At 42.9% G+C, this 26,692-nt stretch overlaps 1 protein-coding gene and 1 pseudogene across 1 annotated transcript in view; both read right to left on the bottom strand.

Moving 5' to 3' along the window:
- TRPM1 (transient receptor potential cation channel subfamily M member 1) overlaps positions 1 to 26,692 on the bottom strand; it is a 102,170-nt gene that overhangs the window by 33,253 nt on the left and 42,225 nt on the right. The window contains 11 exon segments of the mRNA XM_049613962.1: positions 4,538 to 4,766; positions 7,034 to 7,326; positions 9,103 to 9,132; positions 10,055 to 10,195; positions 13,264 to 13,314; positions 13,530 to 13,664; positions 14,933 to 15,106; positions 23,455 to 23,555; positions 24,457 to 24,529; positions 25,542 to 25,665; positions 26,101 to 26,275. Coding sequence (XP_049469919.1) covers positions 4,538 to 4,766; positions 7,034 to 7,326; positions 9,103 to 9,132; positions 10,055 to 10,195; positions 13,264 to 13,314; positions 13,530 to 13,664; positions 14,933 to 15,106; positions 23,455 to 23,555; positions 24,457 to 24,529; positions 25,542 to 25,665; positions 26,101 to 26,275 — 1,526 coding nt within the window.
- Positions 7,703 to 7,817, bottom strand: LOC125910656 (uncharacterized; annotated as a pseudogene).

Genomic DNA, 26,692 nt, shown 5'->3' with positions numbered 1-26,692 from the left:
CTATTATAATATTTTAATATTAAACAATAACTATTATTTATATTTATATATTATATATTTATTAAGTATATATTTATATATGAATATTAATATGTTATATTGAATAATACATTTTTTAATTTTAAAAAATGTTTATTTTAGAGAGAGAGAGACAGAGACAGAGAGTGAGAGAGAGAGGGAGACACAGGATCTGAAGCAGGCTCCAGGCTCTGAGCCTGTCAGCACAGAGCCCAATGTGGGTCTCAAACTCATTAACCACGAGATCATGACCTCAGCTGAAGTCGAACACTTAACCAACTGAGCCACCCAGGTGCCCCCTCAGTGATACATTGTTAAGGATACCACAAAAGGGCTACTTCTACCGTACATTAAAAGTTATATTACAAATAATCAGTAATTAAGATAGTAGGGTGTAGGTGCATGAATAGACCAAAGAAATAGAATAGAACGTCTCTTTTGGCCAGTGGAAGCCTCTTTGAGTGGGCTCCTCTGTCCCCCGTTCTTACCCTACTGATCTTTGATAGCTTCTTTGCCATCTGGTATGTCAAGATGTTCTAGGCTTATCTTGGAATTTTCTTGCTCCAGATCTGGAACGAATCATTTCTCCAAGAAGTTCTGGCCCCAGTTAGTGGGAAATGGTATTGCAAGACCACAATCTGGGCATTGGAGATGTTCACTGCTTTTCAGTAGGTCATTGTGTCCAGGCTTTTCATTGCTCAGAGATGGAATGAGTTTGTACTGATGCTTCCATTTAAACACTATAGGCTTTTCATTTACCCCTTTCTAGACCATAGCTGTGTTTCCTTTTGCTACACACTGAATCCTAGTTCTAAAGGACAGACATGATAGAATTAAAATACCCCTCCTTATTCAGTTGCTTTATAGTTTCAGAATAACAATGTTAATACTACTGCTATTGATTATGATTACTGAAGAGTTACTTTTTTTTTTTTTTTTTGCATAGGTGTTTCAATTCTCTCCTCTTTTTTAAAAAGGTTGTATTAGGGCACCTGGGTGGCTCAGTCGGTTAAGCGTCCGACTTCGGCTCAGGTCACGATCTCGCGGTCCGTGAGTTCGAGCCCCGCGTCAGGCTCTGGGCTGATGGCTCAGAGCCTGGAGCCTGTTTCCGATTCTGTGTCTCCTTCTCTCTCTGACCCTCCCCCGTTCATGCTCTGTCTCTTTCTGTCTCAAAAATAAATAAACGTTAAAAAAAAATTAAAAAGGTTGTATTATATCTATATTATCAGAACACATAGCCATTGCATACTATACTCTCTCCCTCTTAACCCTCCCCTAGTCTCAGCACTATATGTAAATATATATCTGAGGCTTACCATTAGTCCTTATACTGATGCCTCTTTGGTTACTGTGGTTCTTGGAAGCTCATTACCTAATAGAGTCTTTAGAAAGGGCTCATAAGAACAATATTTCCTGGGGTCCTTGCCTGTTGGTAATGGTTTGTGTATACATTTTATATTTAACAGTCACTTTTGTTGGATATAAAATCCTGGTCTGTCATTTTCCTTCTGGGAGTATCTTTATATGACACACTACAATTTTTTCTCTGACACAAGTGGTTGCTGCTGGAAGTCTGATTATAATCTAATTTTCTTTCCCTTATAAGTAACTTTCACTTTGGTTGTTGTTGTGTTTGCCTGGATGCCCAGGGAGTTTTTTCTTTTTCATTAAGATCCAGTAATTTAAAAATGTGTGTTGATGTTGGTTGTTCTGGGTTGATATATGTGTCTAGAAAGTGTTTTTTTTTCAATATGTAATTTCATATCATTTGTCTTCAAGAAGTATTTTTGAATCATATTTTGGGATAATCACTTTTAACTATTTCTGATTTTAGTTTTTTTAATAACTTCATATTTTTAACAACATGAGTGACGTTTTATATTGCTATTTCTTTGTTAGTTTAAGTACTACCTATTAACATCCTATTTTTTTAATGTTTATTTATTTCTGAGAGAGAGAGAGAGTGCACAAGCAGGGGAGGGGCAGAAAGAGAGGGGGACAGAAGATCTGAAGTGGGTTCCGCACTGACAGCAGAAACCCCAATGCGGGACTTGAACTTGGGAACTGCAAGATCGTAACTTGAGCCCAAGTTGGATGCTTAACTGACTGAGCCACGTAGGTGCCCTGACATCCTATTATTTTAGACAAGACTTGATCTCGTTTCATCTATTCCTCTGCTCCCATTTTTAATAGCCACATGAATGTTTTCAGTTCCTACAAGGTTATCTTTGTAACTTTATATCATGAACTGAAATCTTTTTCTCTTGTTTCAACAGCTTTTGATAGTCTCGATTCCCCACATTATAATATGGGATATTATCCTTCTCACCACCCTCCCTTCCTCCTTCTACCACCCAGTTTTTCCCAGCTTTGCCTTTGATTCTTGTATTTTCTTTTTAAAAAAAATTTTTTTTCAACGTTTTTTATTTATTTTTGGGACAGAGAGAGACAGAGCATGAACGGGGGAGGGGCAGAGAGAGAGGGAGACACAGAATCGGAAACAGGCTCCAGGCTCCGAGCCATCAGCCCAGAGCCTGACGCGGGGCTCGAACTCACGGACCGCGAGATCGTGACCTGGCTGAAGTCGGACGCTTAACCGACTGCGCCACCCAGGCGCCCCTTGTATTTTCTTTTTTAAAAAAAAATTTTTAACATTTATTTTTGAGAGAGCGAGACACAGCACAAGTGGGGGAGGGGTAGAGAGAGAGGGGAGACACAGAATCTGAAGCAGGCTCCAGGCTCCAAGCTGTCAGCACAGAGCCCCATGTGGGGTCATAGACTGCGAGATCATGACCTGAACCGAAGTCAGATGCCTAACTGACCGAACCACCCAGGTGCCCCTGTATTTTCTTTTTTTAAAAAATGTTTATTTATTTATTCCAAGAGAGAGCAAGTGGGGAAGGGGCAAAGAGAGGGCAAGAGAGAGAATCCCAAGCAGGCTTTGCACTGTCAGCCCAGAGCCTGATACTGGGCTTGATCCCACAAACCACGAGATCATGACCTGAACTGAAACCAAGAGTTAGATGCTCAACTGACTGAGCCACCTAGGTAGGTGTCTGCTTTTTGTATTTTATACTTGGTGGCATTTGTATTCTGTTTAAGGAATCATATTCGAGTCTTCAGTGCTTTGTCTATGGGACTATTCCAAAAACTGAAAAACCAATAAAAAGCATTTCCATTTTTATTACTATATAAATATTGTTTATTGTGTGGCCATATGGCAATTTTAATGCAGAATTCTGGTACCACTAAAGGATCATGTTCTTGATATCAGAGGTCAAATGGTCTTTTTTTTACACACTACCAGTTGCTCAAAATCATTCTGAGTTTTAATTTGAATCGTAACCGAGCCTTAACTTTTGTGTGCATTTTTGTTTTACTTGAAATCTGATCCCCCTTCTATGTTCTCGTTAAAGATTTTCTTGTTAAGAAACTGTTCTTGTTTCCTTGACCTTTATCCCTGACACTTGTAGCCTCTTGGTCATTCCATCTATTTATTGGACTCATTTCTGTTCTTCTTGATTCCTTCCTTCTTGGATCTCACTGACTCCTTATACTCATTTAACCTGACAGACTTTTAATCCCACTGCTCAGTTTTCATATGAGGGCAAGGTATAACATTCATATTATTAAGAAATGAAATGCCTTCTATTTGCCAGAACCACACTACACAATATAACATAAGATGTCTTTTCTTTACTCTCATGGCAATCCCATGAGATTGGCATAATATTGCTGTGAGGGAGCTGGATTATTTGAAGATTAGAATCTTCTCTTACCTACTAGTTAACAGTACTAAACAGCAGAGCTAAGACTTGATCACAATACAATTTGTACCGACTACAGCCTTTCAAACCCTACTATAACTTCATATTCTCTTATAAACCCCATATAATGAAATGTTGCCAATTAAAATAATATCACATAATTTCAGGGGCGCCTGGGTGGCTTAGTTGGTTAAGTGTCCGATTTCGGCTCAGGTCATGATCTCACGGTTCGTGAGTTTGAGCCCCACGTCGGGCTCTGTGCTGATAGCTCAGAGCCTGGAGCCTGCTTAAGATTCTGTGTTTCCTTCTCTCTCTGCCCCTCCCCTTCTAATGTTCTGTCTCTCTCAAAAATAAAAATAAACATTAAAAATATATATAATCACACAGTTTCAGAGTTGTAACAGGATCTATAGAAACAGAGTTCAGGTGCCTGATTTAATGGCAGGAAGATGGCCTGTCCTGGGATGTGGTTAGTTAGGGTGAACTCCAATCTCTGTGAGCCAGGCACACCAGTTAGGTCTGGCATTAGGCCACCTGGGTTCAGGGCCTGGACCCACACCTTACCAGCTCAGATCCTAGGCAAGTCAACCTTGAAGCTTCAGGTTTTTCATCTGTAAGGCAAGCATCTCCCTCATGGGGCTGCTCAGAGGAATAAATGAAATAATCCACAGGAATGCCTGGCTCTGCAAGGTGCAGAGTAAGAGCTCACACAGGTGTCACTTGTTACCATTATGACAATAAGCCATACGTACTTTTAGGCCGGGGTTTTTCCTCATTCGCAGCCTTCCCATCCACATGTCTGTCAGCAGCATCTGGCTGCAGGTGTGAGCGATGAAGTCCCGGTGTTTGGCCGCCACTGCCAGCTTGAGGCAGGTGGAGTTGCTCCAGTTCTTCAGCTCATAGGTCAGCAGTTTCATGGCGATCTGCTCATCGTGCTTATAGGACTGGTCTAACAACTCCACGGCAAGCTGGCCGAAGTCTCTGAAGAGAAGGGAGCACAGTCAGAGCTGACGCTGCAGTGGCTACACACACTGTGAGAGAGACATATCCACAGACACATCATGGAGCCCAGGACACAGAATCTTGATTTCCAATCCTCTGCATACCCCAGAAGCTCCCAGGGTATGTTGCCAGGTGGGAATGGCTGGGGCCGGGGCTCTGTGCTCAGTTGTGTTGGGGGGCTGACTGCTCTTGCTGCAAATGGAGTTTAGATTGACCCCAAATGTGCCTCTCAGGCCTCAGGCACTCAGAGACGAGAAGACAAAGTTCTCTTCCCTCAAGTCTTCACAGAACAGGGATGCAGACAGAAAGGACAGCAAAGCTCTATGGCAATAGAGGTCAGAATAAGGACTACCCTTTGTGGAGGGTACAGGAAAGGGGACACCAGGAATACTGGCAGGTCTGGGTAAGGTCCCGTTTCTTCATCTAGGTGCTGGTCATCCTGGTGTGTTCTGTTTGTGAACAGTCATCAAGCCATACATTTGTACGTGTGCCTTTCCCTGCCTGTGTGCAATACTTCAATAACACAATGGTCACAAGAAAATTCAACGTTCCTAGGGCTATGATAGAGACAAGTTCTAGTTGTCATGGGGGCCTAGAGCAGTGAGGGCCTAGTGGTTGGAGGTGGAGGAGGGGGAAGTAATGGGAGCCAAGTTGGGGGAGAGGAGGAGAGGATGGCAAGTTGAATTATAAACATAAACTTCATTCCATTTTCTACATGGCCCTCATTCAAACATTCAATGACTGTTGTAAACATTCCCTGTACCTTCAACATTTTTCATGGAATGTGGTTAAGATGAAGTCCCAGAGTGATCGCCCCTCTCTGTTTTTGTTTCTTTATTTTCTGTAAGATTTTATTCCAGTTATGAGCTGAGGGATGTAGATAGGAGGAATTCTGTGTGGAGGAATGGCCTTGTCTGTTCCCTGAAGAGGAATGCTCTCTGGCCTTAGGTCCCACAGGCTGTGAGGTGACACATTACCATGACAATCCTCCAAGAAGCAGAGGGATGGTATTTACCAACCCACTGAGATGGGAACGTCTCCCATTTTTTAGATAGGCTTGAGTTCCCAATGTTTAGAAGTCAACTAGTGACTTTAGAAATCATTGAGTCCAAAATAAAAGCAGTGTGCTTCAGAAAACAAAGATGCTGGATGTTGGCAGAGTTGCTTGTTTATGCCCCAAGCTCATGAGTCTATAAAGTTGTGCTGGGACTTCTGGTTTTTAGTTCTGCATGGTAGGGGCTTGGAAGTCACCATTCTGTGCTAACATGAAGCACAAAGTTAGACAAACTGAAAATCAACAACTCTTCTAAATTCATCAGAGAAGTAAGGTCACAGGGCAAACTGCTGCTCCCATAACTGTAGAGATAGACCAGCAGATATAGAGACTCATGACATACCAGAGCAGAAACCTCTGGAACCAGAGCTGGGGCAGGAAAACTCAAACTGTAACTGATAAATTGTTGGAGGCTCTGTGAGGACAAGTCTGAGACTTAATAACTCCAGGGGAGGGGCCCAGTCTTAGGGAAGTGTGCTCACATTTTTGTGAGTTTTACCTCCAAGAGCTCCACCAAGTTCTCACAGAGATGAGAGGGAAATCCCCTCATGCTGCCAGCACAGGGAGGGGAAAAGGAACCATTCTGAAATATGTTGGCGTACTCTGGTCTCCTTAACTAGGCCTGCCTGAAGGAGAAACAAGTTAGCCAGAGCCTACCCTATTGGGGTATTATTAGAGCCTAATGGCCTGTGGGAAGGGAGATGCCCACCTTCAGGCCCCTCAGGCTGTCCTGTCCCATCTAAGTTGGAGAAAAACTGAGAAGCACTTGGAAAGTATAAATAAAAAAACAAAACAGTGACAGTCTAGAAATACCACAGAGAGAAGAAAAAATATGAAATGATAGACAAAATGATTTATGAACAAGCTTTAAGGATAATTGTACTTGGGGTGCCTGGGTGGCTCGGTTGGTTAAGCGTCTGACGTCAGCTCAGGTCATGGGTTTGAGCCCCTTGTCAGGCTCTGGCTGGCAGCTCAGAGCCTGGAGACTGCTTCGGATTCTGTGTCTCTCCCTCTCTTTGTCCCTCCCCCACTTGTGCTCTATCTCTCTCTCTCAAAAATAAACATTAAAAAAAAATGAAAAAAAAAAAGATAATTGTACCCAAGTGAAAAATACATTTGCCCACCCTCCCAAAGGGACAAGTACTCAGGACAATAGTTTTTCCTGGTTCTTAAATTCCCTTGAGACACTAACTTTGAATTGTTGTCCAAATCCTGGGAGATGTCATCAACCAGCTCGCTCTCAGAGGACTCGTGGGCCATGGACTTGTAGAGTTTACAGGCCACCAGGGCCTTGGCCATGCTCTCCTCGCCTCGCTGCCAGAGGAAGACCGCCATTTTCTGGCGTTTCATCAGCACGGCCCACACCATCAGCTCGTGGAAGGGGTACTGGAACCGACTCACAGCAGGGTCATCCACATCAATGTCGATCTCTTCCTCCTTCTTCTTCTTTTTCTTTTTCTTCCCTTTGGCTGGAGGCTCATCATCCTGAGGGGAGACAAGCACATTTTTCCTGGTTCTGCCTTAAGTGTGCAACAATGGATTTCAAGATTACTGGAAAAAGGAAAACCCCTTTGTCTGTGGTAATAAAGAGATTTCATAAGTACATTTGTGGTTGTCACTCAGTATATTAATTCTTCTGAAAAGATGTGCAGTGGTGCCAGGGTGGCTTAGTTGGTTAAGCATCTGACTCTTGATTTCAGCTCAGGTCATGATCTCACAGTTCATGGGTTTGAGGCCCACATCAGGCTCTGTGCTGACAGCAAGGAGCCTGCTTGGGATTCTCTCTCTCCCTCTCTCTCTGCCCCTCCCTAGATCTCTCTCTCTTAAAATAAATAAATAAACATTAAAAAAATTTTTAAACGAAAATTAATTAAATTAAAAATTAAAATTAAATTACCTAATTGCCAAGTTTGATCTGACAGCTAAATGTTAAGAACTGTTTCCACTTGATCTTAGCCAAAAGGCCGAGAAGCGATGAGAAGTGTTTCCAATAAACTGAGAATACACGTTTATTTCAGCACTCATAGATCATTAACAAAACCCCACCAGACATTATTCCCCAATTCCTTTGAGATTTCCTATTTCAATAGATTTCAGGTATCAGAAATCATGTAGTCTACATATCAAGGAATAAAACTAGAAATAAACAACAGTAGGATAACAACAACAAAGACTGCATCTGTAAAAATTTAAATATACTTATGGATTTTAAATGCTGTTGGATTAAAGAGGAAATTATAAATGATTAGAAATAAATGGTAATCAAGTTTCTATTTACTCAAACCTTGAGATACCATGCAAACAATGTGCAGAGAAAAATTTATACCTTTCATGCATTTTTTAGAATAAAGGGAAGATTGAAAATGAGTGAACTTCACTTTCAAATGGAGTTAATAGAACAAAACAGTACTCTATAGAAAGTATATGGAAGGAATGAATAAAAATGAAGCAGATGTTAATAAGAACAAAAGCAGAAAAAAGAAAGTTGCTTGATAAAGCAAAAATTCAAACATGTAGGTCAGTTTGGTTAAGAAAAAAAGAAAGAAGATATAAATTAAAAAAAAAAATCAGGGGTTCCTGTGTGGCTTAGACGGTTAGGCATCCGACTTCAGCTTAGGTCATGATCTCACTGCATGTGAGTTCAAGCCCCATGTTGGGCTCTGTACTGACAGCTAGGAGCCTGGAGCCTGTTGCAGATTCTGTCTCCATTTCTCTGCCCCATCCGTGCTCACACTCTGTCTATCTCTCTCTCAAATATAAATAATAAAACACAAAGTTTTTTTAAAAATAAAAAATAATAAAAAAATTAAAAAAATAAAAATGCTATTATACTGTTTTCCTTCTTTGACTTCTTGATGTGACGTAATATACTAAAAAATTCACTAACATTAAATTATACTTGCATTCTTAGAAGATTTTAATGACTTGTTTAGAATTTTTAAAATATGCCACTGAATTTCTTGAGCTATTATTTATGATTGTGTGGGGCTCTTTTGTTTCTTTACTCTGTTTCCTTTTGAAATTATGGTTTTGATAACTCTATAAAATGAATTAAGTAGTTTTTAACCTTTTTTTGGGGAATGTCTATTATCCTATTTTATGATTTGACTACACCATCTAAATAAATGTTGGTGTGTAGGGTGGTGGATTGATCCATTGAAAAAAAAAAACACCTCAATTTTATTTTAAACAAATGCAACACAAAGAAGCCTACATATATTTGAGAAAGATATAAAATCGATGAAAACAAATCTTACTTACTTCCATTCCTAGAAGTTTAAGAGCTTTAGGCTGCATAATAGAAGAGGAAAATTTAATCAGATAACTAATATTAGTAGCAGTAATGTTAGTAGTCGTTAGCAGTGTGGTTAGAAGGGGACATAATCCTAGGTTAAAAAGTACTTTGTATCATTAACAATTAAGAATAATACTCAAGGAAAAGAAACCCTTTAGTATGGAAACTGTTTCTGACAGCCAAAGTCAGTTAAGGAGAAAGATGTGCAGACAATACATGGCCCGTATTCCAGGTAGAACCAGAGAATTTCACTAATAGAAATGCAGACATAGAGCTTAAAAGCTCTACATGGGGGGCGGCAGGGCGAGGCGAGAGGAGGGCTTCATGGAAGATTTAACATTTGAGTTGGGCTTGTGAATGTGTGGAATTTTGATTAGAGGAAAGACATGGCCAGTACAGTAGTACAATTTGATTTTGGTGGAGGTTTGTGGTCCCCCTGCCAACCCCCATGACAGCGTGGGACAGCTCTCAGACGGTCAGAGAGCCTTGGATGCTATGATAATGAGCTTGGTGGTGATTTCTCAGGTGGTGGGGAACACTGGAAATATTTGAGCAGGGAGTGCACGGTCACGCCCCTTGCTTTGGAAGATGAAGGTTGCTATAAGGGTAGGATGGATTGGAGAGGGCAGAGACAAGGGGTCCCGGGAAGAAGGCTATTGTAGATAAAGGACAGAGGGCAGACGTAATTGATGGGCCGAGGGCCTGCCTTGCTAAGGGGGGTAAAGGCTCCAGGTGAAACTGGGGCGTCTCTAGGGACTGTGCATACACACACCTGAATTGCTAAAGGAAGAGGGGCAGGTGTGCTTGGGGATGAAGTAATGAACTTAGCTTTGAACAGGCTGTTCTATTGCAAAGGACAGCAAGGGACCACATGTGACTCTAGGAACCACAGAACACCACACGTTCACTTAGTTCTACCCTCTTAGGTCCAAATAAGTTGTTGTAAAGGGTCCGAAAGCTCTTCCGAGTGTAGTTGCAGCGGTAAGCCCCGCCCATGAGGTACTCCAGCACAAGACCTATGTCAATGAGGCTGATGTGGTAATCTGGTGGCAGGTTGCCCTGGAAGAAAAGAAGCTGTGTGTCAGGCCCTGCAAGGATGCACTCCATGTGTGGTCTGCATCACACACCCCTGGTTTAAGTGGCCTTCTCTGGCCCAAACTTGGGTGTTGATGTGAGGAATGGGGCATTAAACAATATTCAGTCTATTACCATATGACTGAGGGAGAAAAAGGATAAAGCTTTCCCAGTGAGAAGAATTAGAAAGCCATGAGGCTGCAGGGTAGAGCCCTAGGCTTGTCCATGGGCTGGTTCAAAATGGCCTGCAGTGTGCACGTGCAGACGTAGGGGAGATACGGTGCAGCTGGTGTGGGACCTCCTTTGTGAGAGCAGATGAGCTGTGTTGAGAAGGAACTTTGATAGCTGCTTGCAGGGGAGCAGCTGGCTTCAGGGGCCTGGAATCCAGATTTCATGGTGAAGGAGGAAGTGGCCCACGTGACCCGAAGGAGGCCTCGTGGGGAGGCAGCAGAAAGACAGAGTATCCCTGGGGCTGGAAATTTCTTGGAGAAAGCTCCACACAGTGCCTTGTGACTTTCTGGGGGACTCCTCACATTTCGGTAAGAACACATGCCCCATCGGTGCTTGGATGGCTCTCTTAGTTAAATGTCCAACTCTTGATTTTGGCTCAGGTCATGATCTCACAGTTCTGGGACTTCAAGCCCCACTTGGGGCTCTGTGCTGACAGTGAGGAGCCTGTTTGGGATACTCTTTCTCCTTCTCTTTCTGCCCCTCTTCTGCTCACTCCCTTTCTCTCTCAAAATAAATAAATAAACTTAAAAAAAAAAAAGAACATAAGCACTACAAAAGCATCTGGTGTGTGTGGGAGTCGGTGAAGGGGCAGACTGTTGCAACAAAATACAACGGGGTGTGTTGAGACCAGCTTGGCCAGTCATTCATATCCTTGGACAGCTGACTCATCTAGGAGGCAGAGATGACCAGTCAATTATAAGGACTTTTTTTTTTTTTTTTGCTATGCACCATATGCTGCTTGTTTAATTTCACATGACTGAAGTGATGGTGGGAACCTGGGTTCATTGCATGGAAATTACACATTCCAAATGTCCTCCCTTTATTTATTTAAAAAAAATATTTATTTATTTATTTACTTATTTGGAAACAGAGAGTGAGTGGAGGAGGGGCAGAAAGAGAGGGAGAGAGAGAATCCCAAGCAGTCTCCATGTCCAGTGAGGAGACTGATGTGGGGCTCAATCACATGAACTGTGAGATCCTGACCTGAGCTGAAATCAAGAGTTGGATGCTTAACCGACTGAGCCACCCAAGTGCCCCCCAAATGTCCTCCCTTTACATTAGAACTAGCCACACTTACCAAATACTTCACTCGGGCATTAATGAGTTTGTTCAGCCCCTATCCTGATCCTTCACCTCATTCAGGACTCCATATGCAGAGATAAAGAGATATAGCCCTGCCCTCGGGGAGCTCAATGTTTTGGAGGAGGTGGCAAAGGTACAGACAGTGAGTTTGGCCCTGAACTCTTGAACTCTGCCTGGATGGGAGGGTGGGAGGGTAGGCAATGTCTTCCTGCAGAAGGCACACCCCAGGTAGCTAGGAGCAGGTGGAGAAGAAACTTTGGGGGACAAGAGGAAGGGCACAACAGACATGAGCAAGAGAGCCTGGCATGTGTACCCTGTGGTGGGGATGTGAGGGGAGAGAGTAGGGGATGTTGATGGAACTAGGCCCAGTGGAGTATAAGTTTCTTAGAAGGACCTTAAACTTCATGAGACTTTGGAGGATTTTAAGTCGGGGAGTCCTGTGACTGGGATGATCAGGGGGCGTGGGGCTAGAGGTGGGAAGATGACTGTTGAAGCCATTTAGGTGAGAAATGTTTGGGTCTGAACTTGGGTAGCTGTGGCTTTTGAATGTTTATATCCTAATCTAAGAATTCCAGGAAATCGGATTCCTTATGGGCGAAGTAAGGGCGCTGGTCCGTCTTGGTTCCTGGATACATTGATCCTGTGCTGATCCAATGAGTGTCTATAGAAGCTGAATTACTATATTATTAGGAGACATTTGTGCAAAGGATGGCCAGACTATCTGGGACTCTGACTGAAAACTCTATTTCTCTCATTTGAGTTATTTTTTCTTGCTCAGAGTATGAATACATGTTCCACACTTGGCAAGCCAGGGACTGCATCCTAGCAAAATGAATCACTCGCACATTAACCCAATCTAATCCTCTAGCCTGTGGCGACGTGACACAACAATGAACGAACGAGCTCCTACAAGAACACAGACTGTAAGTAGTCAGCAGCAGTGGAAAGGGGTGAAAACATCTATCACTCACTAATGAGGGAATAGTCCACGGAACGCATACAATGACATGAGGCACGTTCCTTCTGGAGACTGGCTCAGTGAAGGGAGTGAGCCCCAGATCTTAAAAGTAGATACAGAACATGGGGTTCCACTGGAAGATGGAGGCTCAGGCCAGTGGTAAGATGGCACCTCCCTGGCTGTTGCCCAGGGCCTTGGTAATGGTGCCAAGGTGCCATAATCAGTCATTCAACATGAGCCTGGCATGTGTAGGGATGAACGTGAAAATGATAATTTTTTTTTTAGTTTTAACTCTTTTTTTAAAATTTTATTTATTTAAATTCAAGTTAGTTGGCATACAGTGTAGTATTTGTTTCAGGAGCAGAGCCCAGTTATTCATCACTTCCATACAACACCTGGTGCTCTTCCCAACAAGTACCCTCCTTAATGCCCATCCCCCCACCTCCCCTGCAGCGGCCCTCAGTTTGTTCTCTGTATTTAAGAGTCTCTCATGGTTTGCCTCCCTCTCAGTTTTTATCTTATTTTTCCTTCCCTTCCCCTGTGTTCATCTGTTGTATTTCTGAAATTCCACATATGCATGAAATCATATGATATTTGTCTTTCTCTGATTTATTTCGCTTAGCATAATACACTCTAGTAAACTCTTTTATGGAGAAAGGAATTCATTCTTTCTTATGCCTCTAATAATATGACAACACACTTTAGAAATTTAAAAAATTGCTTTATAAAATGTCTTATTGAAAGATGCCAATAGGTAAGAATTATAAAATGGCAGACTGACCTTTTTTACATCCCTCACCAGCAAATGAAGCGTGTTTGGTGGACCCAGCCTCTGAAAAGAGAAGCATTCAGTCATATTAAGTATGTTTTTCTCTTGAACTCTCAGAGCTAAATCCTACCCTACTCCATAGAATTAATGTCCCAGCTGAAACCAGCGTTCCAGTGATCTCGTGTTCATCTAAGAGCATTTATGCAAAATATGCACCGGTAATAAACATATTCAAACAGCTAGCTCCCCTCTGCCCTCCCCCCTTCTAGAACACTTACTGTGTTGTAAAGCTCTTCCAGCCTCGGAATGGTGAGAAAGTGCTGCATGTTCACTCCGTTTTCAATCAAGAGCTTCACGAAGTCGACCCGATCTAAGACTAAAGCATCCAGCATGGCTTGCTCCAGAGCATTCACCTGTGCAAACCAACACCAGGGACCCTGTGAGTGGCTTCTCAGAGGGGTGCCAGGCAAGAGGCAGACGGGAAGCATCTGGGAAAGTGCATTCTGACCCACCCCCAGACCCTCGAGCAAGTTGAACCTGGTTCTCTTTGCTCTTTGTCTTGAGTAAACATGCCCCACCTCCCATCGTTTTTCTCAATTTGGCCCCTACCTGTCCTGTCAAAGTATCAAAGCTTGATAAAAGGAGAAAAGTAGATGCTTCTCTCCTTTAAAAAAATTTTTTTTTAAATTTATTCTTGAGAGAGAGAGACAGAGACAGAGACAGAGTGCAAGTGGGGGAGAGGCAGAGAGAGGGAGACACAGAATCTGAAGCAGGCACCAGGCTCTGAGCTGTCAGCACAGAGCCTGACATGGGGCTTGAACCCATGAACTGTGAGATCATGACCTGAGCTGAAGTCCGCCTCTTAAATCACTGAGCCACCTAGGTGCCCCTATTCTCTTTTCTTTTAATATAAAGATGGGAAAGAAACACCACATAAGCTGTAGCATTCTTTCTTATAAGTACTATAATCAGTACTTGAATCTCCAAGCTCCGGACTTGGTAAACAATGTTTTGAGGCGGTCGGTTGTAATATTTTATATGCTATTATCTATCGTTTGTGCCTCTGTCCTTCAGCACTCAGTATAATGCGAAGACTTCTGGAGACAGCAGTGGGGGAGAGTTTGTGTTCTTGACTGAGGATAACCATGTGGTAGCTGGATGGAACTTGTGGACTCACAGCATGCCACCAGGGTTAGTGGCTGTGATAATGCCAGTCACATGTCGCCGCAGAAGCTCAGCACCCTCCTTACCTGTGTCCTCAGAGCAGCAAGGCCAGGAATACTGTGCGGCGTGTGGCTCAGACTCCCAGCCCAGACAAGTGCTGTTACCTGCACATCTCAACCACACGCTTCTTCTTCTGTTCCCTGAACTGTGTTTATTTCATGATAATTGGTTTGTTTCCCATATTTTCAGGCATGAAGCATCTATGTGTGCATCAGGCAGAAAGAGCCACTGGTGGGCAACCTCTCTGAGTAGCTTCATTCTCCCACAAAGCCGGAATGTCTGGTGTTTGTGAAGCCTGCTGTTGCCTTTTGAAATATTGGCACTATCCTGTGGATGCTCTGCCACTGCCTCCCGGGACTCAGGGCCCAGGTGGGGCTGAAGCAAAGACAACTGCCCCTTCCCCTGGAGAAAGAGGGTGACCGACTCGTGATCTTGGGAAAGAGGGGTGAAGACATACCCAGTTCAGCAGCTCAATCTTCCGGGGGTCAGTTTCTTCCTCCACCTCCTCTTTCACTTTCCCCTTCTTCTTGCCTTTTCCTTTCCCTCTTCCCCCCTTGGTGGTTGCTGTAGGTGGCTTCTTTTCCTTCTCCGTCACTTTGTTATCGGTGGGGGGCGCCAGGCTTCCCAGGGGCTGCAGTCCACAGCAAACAGAGTTGGGGAACAGTGTTAAAGCTGTCCCTTGTCCCAAGACAGGTGCACGGATCCCCCTCACCTCTGCGTGCACACGTGTGTGTACATGCACATGTAAGCACACCCACGCACAAACATGCACACACATACACACACATGCACACACAATCATTGCAGGCCTACTGCCTATTGGAGGAAGCCCTGATACTACGAACCACTGCTACTTGTGTGCTTAAAATGGCTGATATTTTGATTGATGTGTTTTTGCCCAAAGGAAGGGATGCTGAGAGGCACCAAAGGGGAGGTGCTGATAGTTGCTAATGCAGAAAGGAGAAAATGATCGTGAAGGGGTCAGAGACAAAGTACACCCTGTAAACCTGAGGATGCCTGTTGGATAGAATCATGACTGAGCTTATTGGTGGCTTGAGAAGGCCTGCTGGGTGTTACCGAAATGCACCCATGTGGCGACAGACTGAATGCATTGAGGGAAGAATGTGTTCCACTCAGAGAACAGGAGGCAGTGCAGAAGTGGGACCTGGCTACTGGGCCTGTCTTCCAGTCACATGGAGAGCCTGGGGGTATATGGCCCTGGTGCAGACACAGTGATACCAACGTTGAGACAAAGTTGACCCCTCCAGTTACTATCTTGCCAAGTCCTATCTTGCCAGACTTGCCCTGTCCTCTGGCCAAACTCTTCTGGTGAACTGTCTGCATGCACAGTGTCCATCCCTCCCTTCCCGCACCCTGCTCCATGTATTCCATGCTGCTTCTTCCCATCTGTCCATGGTTCTGGCTGTGGCAGGGGCTGAGTGTTTTGGTACCACCTCATGGGCATTTCCCAGTCCGTCTCATGCTGGGCTCTTAACGCATCTGACTCTGCTGCCTGCTTCCCCCTCAAGCCTCTTCCTGCTTCTCTGGTAATGCACACTCTGGTTTTCCTATCTGGCCACTGCTTCTCAGCACTGGCTATAAATGTTGAGGCTCCTTGGGGCTCTATCCACAGCCCCTTCCTTCCTTCTTTACTCTCCTTCAGCAACTGTATTGAGGCCCATACTGCCAGTCCCCATGTGTTTGCAATTGACTTGTCGTTTCTAGGTTCGGTCCATGTCTCTCCCTAGAGTTCCTATTCCCAACTTGGCACCTCCATTTGGATATCTCAAAGGCTTTTACAGCTCATGATGTCCAAAACCACACTCAAAACCACTCCCTCCAACCTTTCCTCTTCCAGTGTCCCTGAACTCAGTAGCAAGCCAGAGAACGGGGGGAGATTGCTGACATCTCGCTGCCTGCACTGCCCTCTTCCACGATTAATCTGTCTTGAGGCACATCATGTTTAATGCTAAATATTGCTTTACTATGTCCAATTCTTATTTCTCCTCTGCCTCTGCTCTAGCCCCAGGTGATGTCTCTCCCCTGAATTACTTCAATAACCTTTTAACAGGATTCCTCCTACCTGCCATTGTACCCACCCAACACATTTTCTATGTTAAATCCAGAATGATCCTAAATATGTAAATAAAACCATGTAACTCTCCTGCTTAAAACACTTAAGTGGGACGGGGTAGAGATTTCATTGAGGGCACCATGAGAGTTTGTGTGGTCCCTGGTCAACGCAGAGATATGGATGAAAGAGTGGCCTGGCTGACTCCTCATGTAGACAAGACAATTATAATCCTCATGAAAACTTGACACAGCATTCAACAACTGGTGCTGGGAAAACTGGATATTCACCTGAAAAAGAAGGAAGTTGGACCCTCATCTAACATCATGTACAAAATTTAACCCAAAATGGATCAAAAACCTAAATGTAAAAGCTAAAACAATAAAACTTGTGGAAGAAAACCTAGGTCAAAGATTCATGACATTGGATTTGGCAATGACTTCTTGAACATGTCACCAAAAATCATAAGCAACAAAGGAAAAAATAGGCAATTGGGACTTCATCAAAGATTAAAAACTTGTGCATCAGAAGAGTATCAACAGATTCAAGGCATGACATTGGATTTGGCAATGACTTCTTGGATATGTCACCAAAGCACAGGCAACAAAAGAAAAAATAGGCAAATGGGACTTCATCAAAAATTAAAAACTTGTGCATCAAAAGACAGTATCAACAGAGTAAAGGCAACACACTTAATGAAGAAAATATTTGCAAATCACATATCTGATGAGATTAATATCCAGAATTTATCGAGTATTCCTAAAGCTCAAGCTCAACAACAACAAAAACCAAACTGATTCAAAAACAAGCAAAGAACTTGAATAAGCATTTCTCAAAATAAGATCTGCAAATGTCCAAGTACATGCAAAGATGCTCAACATCATTAATCATTAAAGAAATGCAAATCAAAACCACAATGATGTGACCCATATCAAAAACAAGTGTTGGCAGGAATGTGGAGAAATTGGAACCCTCATGCACTGTTGGAGGAAATGTAAAATGGTGCGGCTGCCGTGGAAATGTTTGGCAGCCCCTCAAAAAATTAAAAATAGAATTACCTTATGATCCAGCAATTCTATTTTGGGGTATATATCCCAAAGAATTGAAAACATGGTCTCAAGTAGGTATTTGTATACCCATATTCATAGCAGCATTACTCAAAATAGCCAAAAGGTGGAAGCAACCCAAGTGTCCATTGATGGATGAACGGATAAGAAAATGTGGTCTATGCATACAACAGAATATGATTAAGCCTTAAAAAGGAAGGAAATTCTAATATATGCCACACAGAAATGAACCTTGAGTACATTATGCTAAGTGAAATAAGCCAATTAAAGGATACATACAGTATGGTTTCACTTGTATGACGTATTTAAGTGGTCAAATTCATAGTGACAGAAAGTAACATGGGAGTTCCAGGGGCTGGGGGAAGTAGGAAATGGGGAGTTATTGTTTCACAGATATGGAATTTTAGTTTTATAAGATGAAGAGTCTTATGGATGGATGATGGTGATGGTTGCACTACAATGTGAATGTACTTAGATCAATTGAACTATACTCTTAAAAATGTTTAAGATGGTAAATTTATTTATTTATTCATTTATATTTTTAAAGTTTATTTATTTTGAGAGAGAGAGGCAGAGAGAGAAGGAGAGAGAGAATCCCAAGGAGGTTCTGCACTGTCAGCTCGGAGCCAGCTGTGGGGCTCTAATTCACGAAATCATGACCTGGGCCAAAATCAAGAGTCAATTGCTTAACCGACTGACCCACCCAGGCATCCTGGTAAATTTTACTTAAATGACTTTTACCACAACAACAAAATTGGGGGTGGGGCATCTGGGTGGTTCAGTTGGTTAAGTGTCCAACTCTTGGTTGTGACTTAGGTCATGATTTCATGGTTTCGTGAGTTCAGTCCCCACGTTGGGCTCCATCCTGCTTGGGATTCTCTGTGTCCCTTTCTCTCTGCCCTTCTCCCACTCATGCTCTGTCTCTCTCAAAATAAATAAATAAAACTTTTAAAAAATTGGGGGGAAAAAAGCAAAAACAAGATGATACAGCAGTTGAGGAAACAAAAGGGGAAAGACCTGATGGAAGAGCAAAAATTGCCAGCCATCTTATCATGAAGAGCTTCAAGCAGCCCTATGGAGCATTCATGTGGGGAGAAACTGAGGCCAACAACCAACTTGCCAACTATTTAGTGAGCCAACCTGAAGTGGATCATCCGGCCCCAGTCAAGCCTTCAAATGACTGCAGCCCAAGCATATGGCTTAAGGATAATCTCATGGGAGTGCCTGAGCCTGAACTGCCCAGCTGAACCACACCCAAATTCCTGACCCACAGACACTGTGTGAGATAATATTTATTGTTGCTCAGGAAAAGAAAAGTACTTAAGTGGTTCCCCAAGCTCTCAGACCCAGCCTTCTGTCCTATACCAGGTCTGCAGTGCTCATAATGCACAGCTCCTGGTTGGCTTGCAACCTCCTCCTGAGTCACTCCCTTGTCAGCATTCTAGCCACACTGGCCTTTTTTTCTTCTTCAGTAAGTTATTTGAAAATGTCCAGTTCTTTCTTACTTCAGGCTCCTTACATGCTCTTCTCTCTGGATGGAAGGTGCTTTCCCTTCAGTCTTCACCAGCCAGCATCTATTCACCTATTTGGTCTTAGCATTAATTCCACTTTTTCAGCAAGGTCTTCCCTGGTGTCTCAATAAAAAGTAGCCCTCCTATTCCCCACATTCTGTCTCATGGAAATGTGCATTTTTCCTTCTTAACAATTATTACAATTTACAATTCAATATTTATTCATCTGATTATCTGTTTCTTGTCTGCCTCATTTTCCCTGCCCACCCTGTCACACCATGTCCACACCAACACTACACAGAGAGTTCTAGAAGGGCTGTGAAAGGTCTGTTTTATTCACCCCTCTGTCCTTAGAACCTATCATAGGAAGTGGTTGACCAACATTTGTTAAGTGAATGAATGAGTAAAAATAGGGATTTTTTAAAAAAATGGTTTGGTTCAAGAAAGCCAAAGAAGAGATTATTTCCACCATTTGCTGCTGCTGAGTGAATGAGAAGGAGTAGAATCCCTCCTCTTCTTTTTTAACGTCCGTCTTTGTCATTGAAGAGAATTAAAGATGGAGTAGATATGGTCAGGCATCATAAGAATATTCCTAGATGCTCAAACGACTCACCCATTCTTCCTTCAAGGATCACACTTTAGGATTCTAAGAGGGTGGTTGGTAATGTTACAGTGGTAGCTTTTAGCCAGGGCCACTAGAGCCCTTTACTCTGAAGAGGGGCTTCAGGGGCTGCCTGGGGAAAGGTGGCCAATGGGGTGGGCTCAGCTCTTATTTGCTTTATATGTTGCTGCTCTACTCAAGATGCCATGTGTAGAAAGGGCTCTTTCGATTAAAATACCTTGGAGACAACTATTCTGGAGGAATCACAAATAATAAGAGAGGTGTGACAGGCTGGAGAGAGGGTTGGTACTTTAGCATTTGAGTCGGCTGAAAGGAAAACGAGATGGTAAGTATATTGGGTGACATAATTGAAATTTAAAAATTTTGATAAGCTGACATAATGGACTGAATCTAGCAAGGTGACGTGTAACAAGGAAGATGTCTTACACCTGGGTCCATCTGGGCCCCAGAACAGCTAACCTCAGAACAGAAAGATGTGGTTTATCAGGTGTAAGCATGACAAAACCCTTGGGAATTGCTGCAGATGAAAACTTAATATGAGTGAAAGATTATATTTGTTGTAGTGCTAGGTGTGTAGATCCAGCTTAAGGCAGATGACAATCCTGTTTGGGGCTGCACAAGATGTTAACTTGTGGGCACTGCTCTTTTAGAAGGATAAGGGATGGCATGGACCACATCTGGAGAGAGGAAATTCCTATTTGCAACCTCAAATATGGATTAAACAATCACTTGCTGGGGATAATGTTCATAATACTCCTTTATTATCCTTATAATGTCCATGGAGTCTGTAGTGATGTTTTCTCTTTCGTTCCTGATATTAGTATTCTTAGCCTAGTTAGAGGCTTATTAATTTCATTGATCTTTCCAAAGATTTAGATTTTGGTTTCTGTTGATTTTCTCCATTGTTTTCCTGTTTTCAATATTATTTTTTTTTAATTTTTAAAAAATGTTTATTTTTGAGAGAGAAAGAGTGTGAACCAAGAAGGGGCAGAAAAAGAGAGGGAGACACAGAATCTGAAGCAGGCTCCAGGCTCTGAGCTGTCAGCACAGAGCCCGACACGGGGCTCAAACCCACGAACCGTGAGATCATGACCTGAGCCAAAGTCTGGCGCTTAACTGACTGAGCCACCCAGGCACCCCTGTTTTCAATGTTATTGATTCGTGCTTTAATTTTTATTCTAATATATGCATTCAATGCTAGAAATTTCCCTCTAAGCACTGCTTTTGCTGTATCCCACAAATTTTAAGTTGTATTTTCATTTTCATTTGGTTGAAAATATTTTAAAATTTCTCTTGAGATTTCTTTGATCTACATGCTGTTTAGAAGTGTCATGAGTAAACTTGGGAAAAATTGTTTAACCTCTTGGGATATCAATTTATTTTTCCAAACTATAAAATGAGGGCAATCAGATCTATTTCAGAGTTGTGAAGGCTGGTCCAGTAATGCTCATGTATGTGAACACATGGGGTAAAACACAGTGTGTGACCGAAATATCAGGCATTGTTACCAATTTCTTTGAATTTAAGGTTCTAGTTCATGGTTTTGCCAAAGGATAAGCCCTTGTCCACAGATGGAAGCCAAATAAATGGTTCTCATCATAAAAAATATGCAGATATTTCTTTCTGTTTCAGAAATCTCAGTGAAACTGGCCAAGGTTTATAGATTTTTGGTCTTTAAAATGGGCAGTGGTCTAGATGTCCCCAAACCTTGCTCTTACATGCTCAGGTGGAGTTTAGCTTATTCCCTTAAAAAATTGTTAGTCCAAGTTTTTATGACTCAATATAAATAAATTACTTTGTTATATGTATATATCAAACACTACTACCTCTCTCTGTGTTGTTATTGTTGGTTTAAAGTTTATTTATTTTGAGAGAGAGAGAGAGAGAGAGAGCTAGGAAAGGCAGGAGAGAGTGAGAGAGAATCCCAAGAAGGCTCCACACTGTCAGCTCAGACACCTACGTGGGGCTCGAACACCTACGTGGGGCTCATGACCTGAGCCAAAACCAAGAGTCAGACACTTAACCAACTGAGCCACCCAGGTGCCTCAGTTTTTGTTATGTTTTTAACAAAACCCTTTAACAAAGAGTTTTTTGGGGACAGTTTTTATTTTTGTACTTAATAAAAAAAATAGAAGAATATTGACTAATAAAATATAACCAATCAGACCTAGGATTGATTTATTGTGTAGTAATTATCAAATACTCCCTACCACAAGTTCTCTATTATGTCAAGAATTCTAGAAAGACTATAGATTCACAGCACATAGTTAATCATGTGCTTCAACCATTAAAGGAAACTTTTGGAGACCATATACTGCATTATGGCAAGACTGAGAAGGATTTTAGTTCCAGGTTGCAGTCTTGATCACATGTCTCCTGCTTGCCCTTCCTCCTCATGGAAATGATAACAGAAGACTATGATAAAGAAAAATCTATTTCAAGGAGAAGAGGCAGACAAGAGCTATTAACAAATTTGTGGAAATACTTAACGGGTAGTTAAAACCATGAAGGAGTAAACCAGGAGTAATGTGAAGGTAGCAGTAGAAGTAGGACCAGATTTTCAGAGAATGAGAGCTAATGATGGGTAGAAAGCATGGTGATCAGTGGAAGGACTGTCTACAGGACAGGAGGCCATTCATCCCCCATCCCCTCTTGTGTGCCCTGCCAACACCCCCTTGGGCAGGTGCAGAGTAACTGCATTCCTGGGCTTCACCCGCAGGCAGAAACCAGAAGAATGGTCGCTAAATCATTGGAAGGACCTGTATAGAGAGGTCCAGAGCCTCACTAGTCTGTTCCAATCTGCACATGGCAAAGTAGAGCTGTTTAATGGCAAAGTAAGCTTCCTATGATTAATTGGTCCCATCCCTCATTTGGAAATGGGGATGGAGAAGCCAGGATCTGCAACAGAAAAAGACAAAGTGGACAAATGGGAGCAACTGACCAGGGAGAAAAATAGAGATAATTTAGGGAACAGAAGAGGACTTTAAAACATCCAATTTGTATCCTCAGGTATGGCATTCATGAGATGAAAACAGGCTGGCGTGAAAATGGAACCATCAGGAAATAAGAAAGCCTAGAGGTGATTACCACACATGTTCATTCTGCACACACACACACCTACCACTCACACACACAGCTGTATCACACCCACAAACATCTTGTCACACATTAATCATTATTATACACACACAGATACCACAGATATATACCACACACACACTAAACCATACACAGGCATCACACACCACACCACACACATAACACACACCACACACATGCTACACACAGACACATACATACCACACCCCCAAAGACCCCCCCCACCCTAAAATTCTCTAGGCCTCCAGGGTACCATGGAACATAATTTAAAAAGACGATGCTCTCAATGCAACTGTTGTATTTAATTTTAATGGGCTATTTTCTTTCTTCTTTTTCTTTAAAAGGGTAAACCCCACTTCACCAGCAAAGATAAAATATTTAGTGGTTATTTCTTCAAGAGTACTGTTTTGAATCTATAATTAGTACTAGTGGCTCTTCTTTCTGGTTCTTGGAAGTTAAATAGCAACATTTAATGACCCTAATGCATTTAACGTTGGATCATCAGAAACCCCAGATAATTTCTTGAGATCTGTGTAATGAGGGAGAACATACTAATATATCATCTATACAAGGTCATGCTAGTATGAGATGAAAAACACTTAGTTTCACCGGCCAGTGGGGCCCAAAGACAAAGATCTGGCTTCGTGCTATGTCGACGCGGTTCCAAGCCAGTGCCAAGCTCAGCTGGTCCGGGGCTGATGCATTTGTCCCTGGAAAGGCAAGAAACAAGGCTTTTCTCACTCCATGCCTGGATTGCCCCAGTTAGGCAGGTGCTGGGAGGTGAGCACGGGCTTCCCTGGGCTGGCTCACACCAGCCTGGAACTAAGCACTCCTGCCTTTTCTCTTGTCCCTGAGTGACTACTCAGGCCCCAAAGCTAAGAACTCCATATTCTCAAAGAGCTGCCTGGGAGGAGGTTGGAGGCCACCTCTTTCCATGTCTGCTTGGCTTGGTGTCCCTGAAGGGACAGAGGAGGAACCTGGTGATTCCAGGACCCTCATCTGCAGGAGGGCAGAAGCCCTGGGACTGCCTTAACATCAGCCCTTTCAGGCCAAAGGTGGGCACAGGCCAAGAGCACCAGCCCCCAGCCGTGGGGAGACCAGCACAGCACTCCCAGGCACCTGGTCCGATGGTGACACTCTCCTCTCTCATCCCTGCCCTCTCATTGTCCTAGAGTAGCCAAGAGGCAGAGAAGAAATGTGTGTCCTAGAGTGACCCTGTGAGTGGCCAGGTCATAGCCTATCATTAGGAGCAGGATGGGGAAATTGAACAAATCATTGCAGTGATGGCAAATGAAAAACCACCCATGTTCCCCCTCTATGAGGAAACCCTTAATGAACTAGTTATGAATAGAAACTGGTCTGACTTCCGCCCACATGGTCCATTGGCACCCGCAGAAAATACCCCTTCCCAAGACACCCATTGTGAGCTTTGTTGTTCTGCCATGGCTTCACAGTGAGATAACTCCAGGCAGCCTGACTGGCTCTGGATTCGATCACCAGTAGACATTGTTCCTGGCAGGAGAAGAGGGAGTGTGGTTTCTTGGCCATGAGCAAAGCCCTGGCCTAGGCCAGCACTGAGAGGCCAGGAGTCACTGTTTCCTGAGAGCTCACCTTTCAACAAGGCCGTTAAAATTGCCATCTCGATGTCTTGCTGACCCTCAGAACCCATTCTAAACACGGTGACCTGAAAACAAGTTAATCATGAAAAGACCAGGTAAAGCAAAGTTGAAACTAAAAGGGAGAATTGGATTTTTTTTTTTAAAGGACCATAGAGACTGACATGCGATTCAATGATTCTGGAAGTGGAATGATTTTAAGCCAGGTGTCTTTCATTTCCACAAGTGATAACTTTGATTGTCCTGACTCTGAGTCTTTGCCTGGATACCTATTTTATTATTTACCCAATCTACTCCACTACTCTCAAGAGGAAAGAGCCCATTCAGTATCTACATACTCCAATATCTAAATTGCTACCAAGTTGACAAAATAATTTCTACTCAGAAAACTGCTACAGTTGTAGGAAATTTGTAGATTTAGAATTAAAAAAACTTTTTTAAAACATTTATTCATTTTTGAGAGACAGAGCATGAGTGGGGGAGGGGCAGAGAGGGAGAGGGAGACACAGAATCTGAAGCAGGCTCCAGGCTCTGAGCTGTCAGCACAGAGCCCGATGCAGGGCTTGAACCTATGAACCATGAGACCATGACCTCAGCTGAAGTTGGATGCTCAACCAACTGAGCCAACCAGGCATCCCTCTAGATTTAAAATTTTGAAGGGGCTACCTTATGTGTGTATTCCTTACAAGCATAATTAGGGAGGCAAGGAGTGGGAAATAATTACTGTATTTGGAGAGTGAAGTGATAGAATTTTGTAAGTGCACCTAAAAGGGTGTGTCTGTCGCTCCTCATGGCTTTACGTATGATTAATATCATAAACCTCAGAACTGGTGCAAAGTAGCATGGTGTCACCTAACGCGTGCTAAGCTCTGAAAGCACTTTGGTCCCTTCCCTGTGCATGCTTAGTCTGTTTCTATCACGTGGGCATAACAGCCAATTTGGTAGGGATTTGTAAACTGCCCCTTGGAAAAGTCTGAAACTAAAATATGAACAAGTCCATCATGCACATATGGGCAGAATTAGAAAGGAAACATAATTCTCTCTGTGGAGCTGGTTTGGAAATAAACTCAAGACACTTACGAGTTCTTTCTTTTTCATGCACTCCATTATAATTGCAAACAGCTGATGAGATTGTGTCTTGTTGTAATTAAATGTTTTCTGAATGGTAACTAGAAGCTGATCCTTGAGGGATTCATTTATTATCCTGTTCAAAGGAAATGCAAAAGAGAAGGAAACAATATGAGTTAAATCTGTACATGAATAAATCAGACAACTCTATGTCCGTCTGGTGTCTTTGATTTGAAACTTTACCATTGGAGGGTATCCCAGGCTAGGAGACAAAAAGGGACCACAGTCAAAAACTGCATTCACACGTGTCCTGAATTCCAGGCTGGTTGAAAACCTTATAAGGGAAAATGAAGTTGGAAGAGAGTATATTCCCCCAGAGAAAGAATTCTGTAAGAAACATCATGCTCTTGACAGCTCCCTCACATGCTGACCTCAGAAAATGGGAGAGATCTAGTAAATCTTCATTATTTAGCATTTTTGGAATGGCTAAATGTATCACTTAGGGTTTTCTTCTTGGCCTAACAAGAAGGCAGTTAAAAACCCACCCTTTGTAACATGTCAGAAATCCTACCCTCCTTCTTCACAGTACTTGTGTGCAAAAGACAGAATGTCCGAGGCTCGCCCACTGCCATCACAAATCACCACGGGGACTGGAGGGTCTTCTCGGAGATATTCCAAGACAATGGAAACCACATTAGGGCCTCCTTCCACCACCAGGCCCACGACAGGCACACCCTGTCCCAGCCCTGCAACGTAAAACACATTTATCATACACACCAACGACATGGCACAAATTACCTGAGAGGGCAACTTGGACCACCATTATTAACCCATCAGTTAGTAACTTATTCCCTGAGTCCTCCCTCTGTCTCCATCAGATAGTAGGAATCTTTGGGAATGTGGTAGGGACAGGCTAACTTCTGGAGGCAGAACAAGCAGGGTGAACTCTGAGAAGCAGGAGGAAGCAGGAGGAGTCCAAGAATCTGAGATTCTGGAGAGGGAGGACAGTGGGAGTGGAAGAGCCACAGAGACAAACTTGTCTACTTGACAATTTTACCCCAGATTGGCCAGGACAAATTATATTCTAAGCGTGTTTCCCAGGCGTCCATTAGTTGTGATGGGAGTTACTTGATCAACATTAACAAATGGCAAGTAGGAGAAAT

This window comes from Panthera uncia (genome assembly GCF_023721935.1).
Source record: "Panthera uncia isolate 11264 chromosome B3 unlocalized genomic scaffold, Puncia_PCG_1.0 HiC_scaffold_1, whole genome shotgun sequence".
Taxonomy (NCBI): domain Eukaryota; kingdom Metazoa; phylum Chordata; class Mammalia; order Carnivora; family Felidae; genus Panthera; species Panthera uncia.
This window is presented reverse-complemented; position numbering and strand designations above follow the sequence as displayed.